Source organism: Neolamprologus multifasciatus, chromosome 20 (genome assembly GCF_963576455.1).
Source record: "Neolamprologus multifasciatus chromosome 20, fNeoMul1.2, whole genome shotgun sequence".
Taxonomy (NCBI): domain Eukaryota; kingdom Metazoa; phylum Chordata; class Actinopteri; order Cichliformes; family Cichlidae; genus Neolamprologus; species Neolamprologus multifasciatus.
In genome coordinates, this window is record NC_140458.1 from 18,928,681 (window position 1) to 18,945,369 (window position 16,689).

The 16,689-nt window shown below is 36.2% G+C and overlaps 1 protein-coding gene across 1 annotated transcript; it reads right to left on the bottom strand.

Moving 5' to 3' along the window:
* Position 1: 1 nt before the first annotated feature.
* Positions 2-14,713, bottom strand: LOC146494805 (uncharacterized; the record flags this gene model as incomplete). The annotated part of the gene is made up of 3 exons (XM_085146068.1): positions 9,686-14,713; positions 8,359-8,389; positions 2-7,291 (listed from the first exon to the last, which is right to left on the bottom strand). A coding segment is annotated over exon 3 (4,404 nt), but the record flags the coding sequence as incomplete, so codon positions are not given.
* Between the last annotated feature and the right edge of the window lie 1,976 nt (positions 14,714-16,689).

Here is a 16,689-nt window from a genome sequence, read left to right on the forward strand (position 1 = left end):
ATTCTATACATGAATAGGCATTCAAAATGAATGAGACATCTAAATTAGAGTTCCAGGCTTCAAGCAGGTGAGGGTTGTAATTGTTGATCCAACAGTCCTTTGGGTCACGTTTCAGAATAAGAGCTGTTTTCTTGTTTATGTCTTGGAGGCATTGTTCATACTCATTCATTGTCAAGTTGCATCGTGACAGAATCTGCTCTATGGTGAGCGAAGCAGCTTCAGGTTCCTTCAGCAGGTTCATCAAAGGTCTGAGTTTGGCTTTTGCAGCTTCAGTGTCTGAATCCTCATCCTGTCTCACAATCATTGTTCTTGTGGCTGGTGGTTTTGGAAATCCAAATCTACAACCAGAGTTCACACTCTTAAAGCATGTTTTTGTGTGGTTTTTGCTGTGCTTTTGTAGTTCAGTGACTTTTTTGTGCAGTTCAGGTTGTTTTTCTGGATCAGGGAGTTGAGCTGAGATGTATCTGTCCACAAAGTCACATACAGTTTGGTCATCATCCACATCTACTTCTACCTTTTCTCGAATCCACAGCAACATGTGTATATGCGGACTACCTCTGTGCTGGAACTCAACTCTGTAAAAGTAATCAATGATTTCACCAAGGGGCTGTGCAGGAGAAAAAAGTAAATCTCTGAACAAAGCCTCAACACGCTTATCAAACATTCGCATGGTGGTTACTGGATTTGATCTTAGAATTTCACACTTTTCTGACCAGTCCAGGGCTTCAAAATCAACCTCTTCACCTTGCTGTCTCTTTATTGCTTGAATCACTTCAGGCCATCTCATCTCAGCAGCAGAGAAAGTGACAAAGAACTGAGGTGTTCCTATTTGACGAAGCATACTGAATAAATCTTTGGTAGTTTTCTGCCAGTAAGCTGGAGTTCCTCTGAGTGGCTGCATAAATCTGATTGCATCTTTATTTCTTACCAGCTTCTCTACTTCTGTCTTACTTTGTAACATTCCTGATGTGATTTTGCGTCCATCTTTGGTCATAGTTTTACCTTTCCTTAGCTGTATTGTCATGCTGGAATTAGCCAAATGTATTTCAGTGACAAACTGTGAGAAAAACAGGTAATTTGTATCTTTGGCAAATCTTGCATCAATGTTGAAAAGCCTTGACTTGAAGTAAGCACTCGGTGTGAGTTTAAGAAGTCTCTTTTCATCCAGTGTACTCTGACCAGTAGGAAACTGCACAGGAAATGCCATGGCTTCCAAATGAGGAGTTCTGAAGAAGCTAACAGGATTGTTTCTTTCTGCAGGAGCCACACAATATGTGTTATCACTGAAACAGAGAATCTCTTCTGAAATGTCTACAGGCTGCAGACAACTTTCTAGAGCAAAACCTCCATTGTTCAAATCACTTTCTGGTTCATCTGGATTTTGTTCCTCTGGTTGTTGATCACAGGATTGCATATTAATATCTTGGTCACTTTCAGACTCACTTTCGCACAAAAGGGCATCTTTTTCATAGTTGTCAATTTCCATTAGATCTGCTTCATCATAATCATCGCTTCCCATGCTGGCTTCATCACTGCTGTCATCATCAGGTAACGTTGGATCACAAAGCAATGCATCATCTCTGATAACAACATCTGTGTACTGTGGGTGAATCTGTTTGAGTTTACGCAGAGCTTCAATGAGTTTAGACCAGGTGACAGTCTGGAACAGCTGATGGCCTTTGTAGCACAGTCGTCTTTTCAATTTCACCCTCATTATCTGTGAATGGCTTCTGAGCCTCGGTAAACAGTCAACTGTTTGTTGGACTTCAGATGGTACACACACCACATTACCACGTATGAGTCTTTGTCTGCCCTTTGGAAGTGGAATAATCTTAGCAAAAGGTATGCATTTGGCAATCAGATGTCTCTCCAGAATGTTGAGATCACACAGTTCAGCTGGAATATCCTGCAGTTCTAAACCGTTAATAGCAGCAAGCCTTGGCATGCGTCCACTTTTGAGGGAACTGTGACACGTGTGACAGATATACTCCTTTTTTCTCTCAACAGGAAAGCTGCAGTGATCATTACATGCTTCATCACACACATGAACAAATTTACCAGTTAGACACTGTTGAGCTACAGTTTGGTGTTTTGAGCAATTTTCTCTTTTGCAGATTTTCACCTGATTAGGAAAAGAAGCTTTTAGACAAACAGTACAAACATACGATGGTGCTGACTTAATGTTTGATCTGAAACGAGATATGGCCTCATTCATTAAAGTGTTATCTGGATGACATGGTAAACTTTCAGCTGGTCGATGCATCTGACAATATTTTCTTTTTATTTTCATTGCACATCTAATGTTATGCATCTGTCTAAAAGAAAAACTGTTCCAATATTTTACTCTCATTCGTTCTCTCATATTGTCCTTGTGTTGCTGCTGAAATTGTCTCTCTTCTCCATAACGTTTAGTGATGTAACATTTTTTTTTCTGTCTAAATTCTACACTTTCTTTATATAGGTTAGAAACATATGACCTCATGTAAGCTTTATGTTTCTCTCTGAATTCAGCACAAGTTCTGTATGTTCTTGTTATTCGTTCCTTCTGCTTTTCTCGGAACACGGGAGATTCTCTGTATGTTCTTGTTATTCGTTCCTTCTGCTTTTCTCGGAACACGGGAGATTCTCTGTATGTTCTTGTTATTCGTTCCTTCTGTTTTTCTCGGAACACGGGAGATTCTCTGTATGTTCTTGTTATTCGTTCCTTCTGCTTCTCTCGGAACACGGGAGATTCTCTGTATGTTCTTGTTATTCGTTCCTTCTGCTTATCTTTGAATATAGGATTGTCTTTATACATCCTTATGACACGTTCTCTTTTTCTCTCTCTAATTTTAGCACTTTCTCTATAGATCCTTCTCATTTGCTCCTTCTGTTTTTCCTTAAAATCATCTCTTTCCTTATAGATCTTTCTCAAATGTTCCCTCTGTTTCTCTCTATATGTAGGATTTAGCTTATATAGATTACTTTTGTACACACTCTTCTTTTGTCTGTGATCAGGATCATTAGACATCTGCCTTTCTTTCTTTTTCTGATTTTCCTTTCTTTTTGGTAGTTTTTGTTGGGCCAGTGATCTTCTCCTCATTTTTTGCCTTTGCTGTTTACTATATTTCAGCAGTTTATGTGAAAGTTCCTGTGTTGTCTTGGTTGTACAGGAGGCAGCGGTTGGATCCTTCTGAGGAACAGAATCTGATGTTACCTGAGGTTCTCTCACAGAAGATGCAGATGTTTCTTTTTGTAAAAAATCAGAAGGACGATGGTTGCTTTCAGGAGCAGCTGTCTCATTTGAATAATCCACTCTGGATGACTTCACTTCTGTGGTTAAAGTGTCAGTCACAGTTTTCTGTGTCTGCTCAGTGGATGTCTTGGAGTTTAATTCAGGAACAGGTTCATTTAAATCTGGTGCTGGAGCACTTGCAGCGCATTGTCTGTATTCGGTGTTTTGATTAGCATCTCTTTGGTAAGCAGCGTTTTCACTGTGAAAGTCGATGGGCTGTAGCTCATAAGTGCAGGTTGGTGCGATGCTAAACATTCGGTACAAACATTTGATCCTGTCAATCATGTCGTTAAGACGTGCAAATTTTAACATTACTGCAGTTCCACCACTTACACTTAGTGACAATGGCATTCCTGTAGACTTACGTGGGTGAGGGTCAAAGTATGCGTATTCACCTGAAGTCAGCCTGCAAACTGCGATGACTGTTCCTCCCATGACTAGCAAAGCGTAGCGAAACTCTGAAGCCAAACACTGTAGTCCCTGTTCAAGGCTCGGAAGATGATCTGTACCATCAAATGTGCCATAACGAGCAAACTGAGACATGTCCACTTGATACTCGTGTCTGCGGCTGGTGACCACTGTGGGAAGCTCATCGCAGGCTAGAAACACGCTGTTCACAAACCTCTTTCTGGCATCTGAATACACGGCATGGCCTTTGTCCAACACACGGTTAAGATCTGCTCTGGTAATGAATTCATCCTCGTGTAAGAATGACAGGAAAACCAAACTGTTAGCCATGCATTGCTGATTCCGGTACTTTCCATACTTAGCAGAGGCCTGGCTTCGGGATGCACAGATGCTACTCACTCGTGCACGACTTTCACTGTTTGTAACCTGTACATGAGACGGTCCTGGAGCTTCTCCATCATGCTGCGTTTGCAGAGTTACCTGGGGTTCAGTCTGGATTACCTGCTGTACTTTAGCATTTGGCACAGATGATGAGCAAACACCTCTCTTTACCACATCTGCATAAGACACTGCGGCTGTCTGAACGCTGCTCTGCACTTCTGGACTGGGAATACTTGTAACAGACACATTTACCTCCTCACCGCTCTGAGAAACATTTACCTGTTCTTTCTGCTTTTGCCATCTAAGCTTCTGCGACTGCGACCTTTGACCTTTTCTTGGCATTTTATTGAAGTACAAACTGGACCTTATATGTATTTATACACAAATGTAAACAAAACTCAACCTGTAAACACTGAAAAACTAATGACACCTCAAGTTTCTATTAAATCAGAGATTTATCAGAATTGATGTAAAAGGCTGACTTAAATACAAACTCAATATAAAAGTTATTTAAAGTTCTCTGAAAACACTTTGGTCTGTTTTATTGTAGCTTTTTCAAAAACTGTATATTATTACTTCTTATATTTTTTTAAACCAGAATGGATAACAAATAGGTCTATACTTCTGTAATGTAATATGCAGAATAAATCTCAACAATTAATCAACAGGCTATAATAAAACTTTTAAGCTTTTAAGTAGACTTTGTGTAAATCTTTCAGATATCTAAACTTTAAAGCAAATATAAGGAGCTGTGACGGTGTGGTGATCAGATGACAGGCGATGACGATTCTTCAGCTGGATGTTCTGCAGCAGTCAGGAAACAGGAAGTCTGGGTTCTCAGGTCAGCCTCTAGATGACAATTGTAACTGAATACTTACACTGAGTGACAAAAATGGGTTTGTCCTTAAATAATAATAGTATAAACTTGTAGTCAAATGTTATAGCCAATGAAACAGACTTGAAAAATGTATATGAATCAAATTTAATATTTATCTGAATACAGCAGTCTGAATGTATGTATGTATTACAAAATAACCAGATTATCTTACTACAAATAAATCTCAACAAAGGTGTATATTTTATATAATTTATCCAAGTAATTGCACTTGTAAGCCAAACTATCACTGTTTATTTCAAAGTGTAATGCAAAATTAAAATGACAAATGTAGGGCTCTGTAAGTAGTTTCTACTGTGAGTTCTACTGTACTGTATATTCAACTTTTTACTTGTAATTTCCAGCAAAATGAGTGGATATGAGAGAGTTTAACAACAGGAAAGAAGGAGCAGTGAGAGCAGAGATCTCTCAGATTTCTGAAAACAGATCGACGAAGTTGTGGTAACTTCAATTTCCAAAAACTTGGTTTCTTGTCAAACTTAGATTTCTTGTCAACCTTGGATTTCTTGTCAACCTTAGATTTCTTGTCAAACTTCGATTATTTGTCAACTCAGGTTCAAGCTTGTCAAAATTAGATAGAGCTCATGGCGGAGAATGATAGAAGATAGAATGGCTTGTCAACAAAGATGGAGCAGGGAGAGGGAGAGTGATAGGACAGACTGAATTGCTTGTCAACGATAGAGGGAGAGGGTTTTCTGCAGCAGGTCACCTGTAAGACAAAAAGGGACTGGAATTAGGCATATTTCCAATAAACATGGCTTTCCAGTATTTTTCGGACTATAAGTCACACTTAAAATCCTTTAATTTTCTCAAAAATCAACAGTTTACCTTATATTATATTAATTCTGGCTGTGCTTACTGACTTCAACCCAATTTTATGTGCAGCACGGCACTCAAACATCTGTCAAAATGTTTTAGTATGACTTTGGAAAGCTACAAAGCTGCAGCGCTTGATGGATTGTTGGAGCATTACAGCTACAGTAGTCAGGAGCCTCGCCGAGTAATTCGTATTGTGCTTAAACATAATATTATGGTGTGTGTATGAGGACCTGGCATCTGTTTACAGACATGCGTACGAAGCAGATTTCAAGCCGATCAATCAATGAAGAATTTGATAGATTTGTGGAAGAGGACTGAACAGAAAAAGATTGTAAGTGTACAATCTTTTATTGTAAGTACTTTATACATATAAAAAGTGTATTGTTATGTGTTACCACTGAAAAATGTTGAGAGTTACTGTGAATGAGTTGAATAGTTTGAGTTATCTGAATATTTGGTTAGCTGCATATGCCTTATAATCCGAAAAATACAGTACACACAGGGCTTTACATATTGAAGAGTTCCACAGTACATTATTGGACTGAACTGATTGAAAATGCTCAAAAATGGTGGTGGAACTATTCTAAAGAAACTTTTACATTCTATCAACACAATAAAAACAAACAGTGTCTATAAACTTAAACCAAGATGTGCTGAGATGTGCTGCTGTTGAGAGTTATTGTAAATGAGTTGAATAAAGTTTGACTTATCTGTTTTGTTTGGCTTAATGTGCCTTAGAATTTAGTGCGCCTTACAGTCCGAAAAATACAGAACATATATATCATTACACACTGAAGAGTTGTACAGTACATTATTAGATTAAACTGAATGAAAATGTTTAACATATGGTGGTGGAACATTTCTAAGGACATTTTTGCATTCTATTAACACAATAAAAACAAACAGAGTCTGTAAACCAAGATGTGGTGCTACAGTAACTTACTATAAACATTATATGGTCAAGCTAAACCCACAGAATGAAGTTAGAGCAGACAGTTTCAGACTACCTGCTTTAAACACTTCACATGCACTCAACTCACATGTTCCTAAATGCCCAAAGGTCTCAAATTCCCGTTTCTGTGTGTACTTACCTGGTACAACAGTATATCATAATGTCTGGGGAGCCGTTAACATAAAAGTAACAAATAATTTACTCAGTATGACGTTTGGCAAAATGAAAAATTTGGAGACAGATGACTCCTATACAGCAGTTTCTACATTTTTCAGTCAAATATGGGGCATGTTTAATACACACTCCGCTAAATCTACAATAAACAAACAAACAATAAACTTAGCATGGCCGATATTAGGGCCTAATTAAAAATGTAGCATGATGATAAGAGAGATCTGTAAGTCTGGAAATGTTTACATAGACTTTTCTAGGATTTGATGATTGCCAAGAGCTGTGCTCACTCACTGCACTACACTGAATCTCCTATAATGAGAAACATTTCCCAGCACTGCACCTCAGACAAACCTTTACTTACCAGACTTGAGACGATCAGATCAGCAGTCTAGAGAAAGGAAACAATTCATCAGATCACTGTTTGATGATTCAGACTGTTGAGCCTCTTCACACACAATCCAATTTACTGTGACATAAATTAACTAGTAAAATTCTCAATTTATTTAAGGCTTTATGAGCTGAATTTAATTGCAGAGTCTCAGATGGCATGTTTAATAACATGTTAACATGTTAATTAACAGGTTTAATAAAAACATTCATACTACAGAATTGCAAAGAATAGGCACCAATATTTGTTGGCACAAATGCAGGATATACCAAATATTTTCGTACACAGAAGCTTTGTGGCTCCAACATTTTCTACAACAAGTCAGTTCTAATAACATGTGAAGAACGACAACTTTTAATCTCATTTCAGATTAAAAATGTTGAATACAAATTAATTATTTAAATCAGAAGCAACAGAAAACCACAACAACAACAGTGGCACACCATTTTTCTAATGAAAATTTCTTAAAATATTACGCTAAAAAGTCATTCCATTGTACTTGTTGCTAACAATATTTATGTTTTGCAGTATATCCCTTTTTGGCAACATTTATATTTAATTTTAAAACATTGGCTTTAATATACCTACTCACAACTGTACTTCTCTTACATTTTATTATTGCTTAAGCATTTAAGCTATCACTTACAGTCACTCAGGCAAAATACTTCTAGTGTTTCGACTTCATGCTAATTCATAAGTGGAATGAAAGAGACAATAAAAATCGATAGCTGTGGTGCTCTTAAGTGTTTAAGGTACCACCTATACTTACCTAAAGCACTTTCATAGTTTTGTTTGATACTCAAATCCACAAACATAAGGAGAAATCAAACAACTGCATAAAGATATCTCTGACATTTAACTATGTTTGGACTTGATAAGCCATCAAAAATTAAAATCAGAGAAAAATGGGCTATTAAACTTCATTGACAATTTCAGGGGCAGTCAGTGGTCCTGTGTGGGGGCTTTGCTGCTACAGATTCTAAATCCTGACTATTTGTTTTTGCCCATGAGTGAATGGCAAGATGACACAAGTAAATTACTAAACATTACCATTACTGTCTACTTACCAGCAAAGGCAAAACCAAAGATCTGTTCACTCTGTGTAACAAAAGACAAAGAACAAAAATACAGGATCAGACAACTCCAATCAGCATTAGAGTCAATACTGCATCACTCTCTGTAGTCAAAAAGATTCCGGAAACTTCTTTGTTTACCACAGCTGGAATACAAACAACAACTCTCCTCTGTTTTTCTTTAAAGATTATCATCTTCATAAAAGGTAATATGTAGTTTTATTCATTTGCAATAAGCCACACAAGTTTCTGATTCATGTAATGCTCCAAAATTTAGGTTCGATTACTTAAGAGAGTAGACCAATGATTTGCAACACCTAGCACTGCACACTTTATCAAATGGTGATGTCACAATTTAAAAGTAGGCAACAATCACAAATGATAACTTTTATGGAATGTTTGTAGGTTTTAACATTTGAGGTGGCCTGAATTCAAATTCTATTAACACAATGAAAACAAACAGAGTCTATAAACTTACACCAAGATGTGCTGCTACAATAACTTACTGTAAATATTATATGGTCCAACAAAACCAACACACTGAGGTTAGAGCAGACACTTTCAGGCCACCTACTTAAAATTTATGCTACATCACAGGTTCCTTAATCCCCAAATTTCTCAAATCACTGTTTCTGTGTGTACTTACCTGGGACAACAGTACATCATAATATCTGGGCACACAGAAACAGGGATTTGAGATCCGTTAACATAAAAGTAAACAATACTTTACTCAGTATGACTTTTGGCAAAATGAGAAATTTGGAGATGGATGGTTCCTACAAAGCAGTTTCTACATATTTCAGTCACATTTGGGGTATGTTTAATACACAGCCATAAGCACCCCACTAAATCTGGGACGTACTTATAATGGCGGATTTAAAGGCCTAATTAAAAATGTAGTATGATGATAATTTCTTTGTAGATCATTTAATCATAAAATACAGAAATGAGTGCTGTATCTGTGCTTTTGATTTTTTCCAGTCATCAACAAAATCTTTAATTAAAATACTAATTCAAAGAGCAGTTTTCAGAAAGTGACTTAATTTAATGAAGAGAAAGAAGCTTTTGAAATCCACAAGGCCCTACTTGAAGACTTAATTGTACCTAAACTGCTGTTCATGAGCTGCTCTAATGTGAAATAATATGTGCTGCTACAATAACCTACCGACCTCTGTAGGTCTGGAAATGTTTACACAGATTTTTCTAGGATTTGATGACTTTCAATGATCACCAATAGCTGTGCTCACTCACTGCACTACACTGAATCTCCTATAATGAGAAACATTTCCCAGCACTGCACCTCAGACAAACCTTTACTTACCAGACTTGAGACGATCAGATCAGCAGTCTAGAGAAAGGAAACAATTCATCAGATCACTGTTTGATGAGTCAGACTGTTGAGCCTCTTCACACACAATCCAACTTACTGTGACACACATTAACTAGTAAAATCCTCAATTACTTTAAGCTTTTTTAAGTTTACTGTAGTCTAAAGAGGAGATAATTGAACTGCAGTGTCTCACATGGCTATAGTAGTGTAATAGTGTAATAAAAGCATTATTACTACAGAAATGCAAAGAACAGGCACCAATATTTGTTGGCACAAGTGCAGGATACACCAAATATTTCCTACACAGAAGCCTTGTGGCTCCAACATTTTCTACAACAGGTCAGAGCTAATAAAGTGTGAAAAACCAAAACTTTTAATGTCCTTTCAGGTTAAAAACATTAAATACAAAGTAATTCTTTTAATCAGAAGCAACAGAAAACCTCATCATGTTTTGTTAGTCTGATATGAATATGCAAATCCTAAAATACATGTAAATATTGACATGTTACAATAATAGAGGTGCAGAATGTTTTGTGATTAAAATTAAATGTCTTAAAATATTACACTAAAAAGTCCTTTCATTGTACCAGTTGCTAGGAATATTTATGTATGTTGCAATGTCCATTTTTGGCAACATTTCTATTTAATTTTAAAACACATTATATTCACTAAATAAGTAATAAACTAATTTGACACAATGGCTGTAATGTACCTAACAATGTCCACTCACACCTCTGATTCTCTTAGTTTTTATTATTGCTTAACTGTTAAAGCTATTACTTATACCGAGTCAGGCAAAATACTTCTACAATGTTCTGACTTTAATGTAATACATCAGCAGAATTTGAGAGACAATATAGATCAATACCTGTGCAGCTCTTAAGTGTTTGAGCAACCACTTATACTGAAATACTTAATATACTACTATAATATAATATATAATATAATAATATAATACTATAATACTTAATATAAAATATACTGAATACTTATACTGACTCCCCTAAAACACTTTCATTGTTTTGTCTGCTACTTAAATCCACAAACATAAGGAGAAAATGAACAACTGCATAAAGACATCTGACATTTAACTATGTTTGGATTCAATAAGCCATAAAAAATTTAAATCATACATAAATGGGCTATTAAACTTAAGGGACATTTTCAGGGACAGTCAGAGGCCCTGTGTGGGGGCTTTGCTGCTACAGGTCACAAATCCTGTGTTTTTGCCAATCAGTAAATGGAAACATATCACAAAAAGTCATACTACTGTATGTAAGTCGTCAAATGTGCTATGCAATGCCAGGTTCATACGGCTTCAGTTACAATCACTGTTTACTTACCAGCAAAGGCAAAACCAAAGCTCTCTTTCACTCTGTAACAAAAGACAAAGCACAAAAACACAGAATGAGACAACTCAAATCAGCATCACAGTCAATACTACATCACTCTGTGTAGTCCAAAAGATTCAGTACACTTCTTTGTTTACCACAGCAACAAACAACTCACCTCTTTTTTCTACACCTTATTAAAGATTACTGTCTTCATTAAGGTAAAATGTGGTTTCATCCATTTGTAATAAGCCACACACGTTTCTCAGTTATGTGATAGCTCTATTAGTTAGGTGCTATTAGATAACACAGTAGATTTAATAAGCAATGATTTGCTACACCTAGCACTGCACACTTTATCAAATTCTGACATCACAATTTCAAAGCATGAACAATCATAAATGAAAGCTTGGATGATATCTTTGTAGGCTTCAACATTTGAGTTGGTCTGCATTCAAATTATGCTTCCTAAAAATATTATCACCTGCACACAGTATCATTTAGTATCATTTAATATGCTGTTGTTTTAAATATTTACATATCATATTTATAATATTAATGGTGCACTGCTGCATTTTATTTATTTGAAGGTGGACTTTTTTATATTTCATTAATTTTTCACAAAGTGAGAAGTTAAACAGAGCTGCAGGTGTAGGATATATTTAAAAAACAACCTGCACAAACAAGTGTTTGTTAAACAGTTCTTAAAATTTAACTAAAAAACTAAAATTAATTAATTAAAAAAAACTTCTTGTTAAGAGATGTTATTATTCTTATATTATGTGTTTTATCCTCACTCTCTCTCTCCCTTCTGTTAATTAACCCACAACACAAACACACACCGGTACAGGCACGTGACTCTTTTTCTCCCGGCAAGCTGTGTCCCAAAACGCCGGGGGGGGGGAAGGTGCAATGGTCACTCCAGCCGGTGAGAGCAGCGGACTCCCGGCTTCATCGTTTTCAGACCCCCGCTCTTTCGCTACTCAGGTTAAACATGATATATAAGTCACTCGGATAACTTAAAAATGTAAATGTTTGCCTTTTTTCGGTGTTTTATTTGTTCCGGAGTAAATCGGTTTGGCTGAGATCAAAGTTATTAGATTATTGGATTAAATAAAACTTTATTAATCCATCGGGTGAGTTCCTCCGGGATTTTCACACAGCTGAATAAACGGTCGAGAATTTACGCCAGTGTCCTGTCATATTTTAAATAGCAAGGAGCAGACGGCTGAGATATTAAACTCCAGCGAGACAGCGGTGACGCAAATCTGAAGGCTAGACGTCCCATTGCACAGCCTCGCACTTCCGGCCTTCTCGGTCTTTGAAGGACCCGGCCCACGTAGACCGCGAAGGCCGGGTCCTCCGAAGGATGCAGCCGACGTTTTGGGACACAGCTAATAGCGGTAAAATGGCTCCTTTGAAGTTGCCGACCCTGCTGCTTCAGCAGCTAATCAGTGGTTCTAAAATGGCCTCTCATTACCTTACAACTTAAAGAATGAAGCCGTTTTAACTGACTGATTTGTGAAGAGGAGAACTAACTTCAGCTTCCCTAAGAGACTCAGAAACACTAACACACCGAATGAACCAAATACAACACAATAACTGTATTAAACAATCAAATGAACCATATTAATTTCACACTGGGCCTATAGCAGCTAGGCTAGGCGTTAGCGCTTAGGTTGTTAGGGCTAGCATACCAAACACTCATTTTAAATACTAAAATTACAACGTTTCACTAAAAAAGCAGTCATTGTGTTACTTTAACATGACTTATACTTCGACTGGCTTTATAAGTCACTAACAACAACTGGCTAAATCACTCAAACAGCTTATAGACATTTCACTTCAGAGAAGAGAGACAGAGAAGCAGCGCTTACCGGCAGGGATCGACCAGAGAGTGGGCAGAGATTCAGGAGTCAGCCAGAGACGTAAAAAAAAGAGGCATTCACAGGTAGTGGGAAACTCCGCAATTACACAAAATTGGCATTGAAAACGTGAAAAATATATGTAAATTTAAATATTATTATACTAGATTTTTTTGCAACAAAAAACAACCTGCAGAAATTTAATTCTATAAGTTTAATAAATGTTTCAAACAGGATTCTTTGAATTTGAAATAATGGTTAAAAGACATAAATAAACATAAGGTCATTATGTTAAAATGTACTGTATTATGATAGATTTATTTAACTGACTGCAGTAATAAGAACAGTCTTCTTCTGAACACCAACACCAAGGAGCTGGTGTTGGTGATCGCCTAAGCATCCTCACAGGACAGTGGCTGCAGAGGCTCATCTCACTCCACTGCAGGACTCAAGAGGTTCAGGAGGTCCCCTAACCCCACTGCCATGAGACTTTTTAACAGCCACTCCTGACATGTTCATTGCACATTTGTTTCTTTTATTCTAATACATATTGGTTGTAATCATATGAATTCTGAGTTGCTTTAAAGCTGAAGCTGTCTGCTAAAACTAGCTGAAAAAGCTGAAAAGTTGCAGAAATTGTAAAAACTTTGCAGAAGCAAAGGAACTTTGCTAAAAAGTAATAACTTAGCAGAACTGCAATATCTTAGAGGAAACATAATACTTGGCAGAAATACAATAGCATAGCAGAACTTGGCAGAAATATTGTAACTTACCAGAAACATGATAACTTCTCAAATATACAAGAATTTAGGAGAAATAGTATAAGATAACAGAAAGAATATATTTAGCCAAAAATACACTATGATTTAGAAAAATAGTACAACATAGCAGAAATACTGTGATTTACCAGAGACACTGTGATGAACTATGAATACTGTAATTTTAAATTAATACTATGTTTTGGCACAAATACTATAATTTGACAGAAATACTATAATTTGGCAGAAATACTATGATTTAGCAGAAATACTGTGATTGAGCAGAAGTACTAAGATGTAGTAAAAGTACTTTGATTTAACAGAAATACAATTATGGAGGAGTAATACTTTAAAATGGGAGAAATATTGATACACACACACATACACAGAGCCTAAAGGGAACAGTATTTGTGCCATGGAGTGTTAACAAGAATGTGAGGTCCATATTAGAAAAGCTGGTAAAATGATAAAAGTTTGCAGAATTGTAATGAATAATCAATATGAATTACTGGTCTGTGATAGTGTATTAATTTGTAGGGAGAAAAACATGTTGATAAAGGTGGAATCGAACCCACGACCTTTTGGTTGCAGACCCGTGTCATTACCAACTGCGCCACTGGGGAAGAGAGCGGGCGCCTGGAAAACAGGGTGATGAGCAGTCAGAATTACATCACGGTGAGAGGCGAAAAACGCAGTTTTTTGGAGTTACAAAACGTCATGTAACTCAAAAACTAGGTGGACTAGAAGCATAATTCTTGTACTGGGTGAATCAGCGGACTTTGGTGTACTTTGACTGCGATTTTCATTGCTCTTTGTACAACCGTCGCGGAGATATGACAAGAGAAGAAACGGCAGACCTCAGATATGATTGGCTGGCTGGGAAGCCGTGCAGGCCCTGATTTGTAAATTTGAATGTGTCAGTTCTCACAGAGGATTGGCTGCCTGGGGACCTGGCAGTAATATATAGAAATAGTATGATTAAGCATAAATACTACATTTAGTAGAAATACTATGTTTTAGCACAAATACTATAAAAAGCAGAAATACTTTAATTTAGCAGAAATACTATATTAAGCACAAATACTATAAAAAGCAGAAATACTATAATTTAGCAGAAATACTGTGATTTAGCACAAATACTATATTATGCACAAATACTATATTAATCACAAATACTATAAAAAGCAGAAATATTATAAAAAGCACAAATACTATATAAAGCAGAAATATTATAATTTAGCAGAAATATTACACTAAGCACAAATACTATAATTTAGCAGAAATACTGTATTAAGCAGAAATAGTATAAAAAGCAGAAATACTATAATTTAGCAGAAATAGTATAAAAAGCAGAAATACTATAATTTAGCAGAAATACTATAATTTAGCAGAAATACTATATTAAGCAGAAATACTATATTAAGCAGAAATACTATAAAAAGCAGAAATAGTATAATTTAGCAGAAATACTATATAAAGCAGAAATACTATATAAAGCAGAAATACTATAAAAAGCAGAAATACTATAATTTAGCAGAAATACTATAAAAAGCAGAAATACTATAAAAAGCAGAAATACTATATCAAAAAGAAATACTATAAAAAGCAGAAATACACACACACACACAAACACACACAAAAAGAGAGAGAAGCAACTTTCTAGGTCAGTCAAGCAGCCTGGGAGCTGCTGAATTTGAATGCACCAATCAGAGAGGCTATCTACTTTTTCCCGCCAAAACAGGTGCAGCCGTTTTTACACACACAGCAGAGACAGGATTTTTGCAGTCTATTTCTCATAGTGAGGACTACCCTCCAAACAAATGGCCATAATTTCCTAACCGTAGGGGCTAGAACGGTCATTCTTACACCGTTTTGTTCAGAAGAGATGGGGGAATCTTCAAGTGTTGACAATTTATCATTAAAATATGAATTATTAAAGATATTTGACTTGTAATGCACCATAACTGAGTAGAGTCAAGCGAAAACTGCCTTGACTTGCCATCAAACAACGCTTTCTAACTCTAAATCTATTTGGAGTATCAATATCATTCTTTCACCGTAAGAGACAGCAGGCTTTGGTAAATAGTCATGGAAATTTTCAGGTCTTTGTGGAAATCCATTAAAAAGATATGACGAGAGAAAAAAGTAGTTCATTTCCAGAGTTTGAAAGCTGAAGAAATCTGAGCGAAGGACGAATTTCCTACCCTCAAACAAACGTAATTCATGGCCAAATGGTAATAGGTGAGAAAATAATTCTTGAATTGTGAGCGTCAGGAGTGTCTGAAGATATATCGGGACAAGCCTCATGTCTTAACTTCGCTCCGTTAAGGAGATATGACGATTCGAATATGCCTCTCATTACAGAAATCCAGCGGTGATTTTGAACAAACTCTCCATTGACTTTCTATGGAGAGTTTTGAGACTTTCTGTTGGTCTGAGGAGATTTGCCAAAATTCTATAAATCCCACAACAATGATAGTGACATTTTCTGAAAGCCAGCAAAAATACCTACGTTTTGATGTATAATTTGTGGAAGTTGAGTGAAAATTGAGCAAGTAGCAAGAAGTTGTTCGGACATGAAGAGAAGACTGCGAAACTTAAAGTGGCTCACTTAGAACCAACAGCATAGCAACCATAACAACCCATGTATTTTGTGAAAAATCACAATTTTGCAACTCAAAACTTCAAGAGGGATAAAAGTAAAACGGTAAAAGATTTGAAAAAGCTGAATCATACATGAATAGCCCAATAATTTGTGAACATTTTAAAGTTTAAATGGAGTTTCTATGTGAAAGTATGAGGAAGTAGTTAAGTTTCAAAAACGAGTAAGTTTTAGTAGAATTGCGGAAGTTTCCCATTCATTTCAATGGGACAAATTAAAGGAAAAAAGCTTAATATTTTAAAAAGTATAATAGTTATAAATAGCAAAAATCATAGCATAAATTAGCAGAAATAGTAGAATAGTTTCAAATTTGAACGGTGAAAATAGCACAAAAATTGTGGAAGTAGTTAAACGGCGAAAAAATGGAGCAACTTGAAGA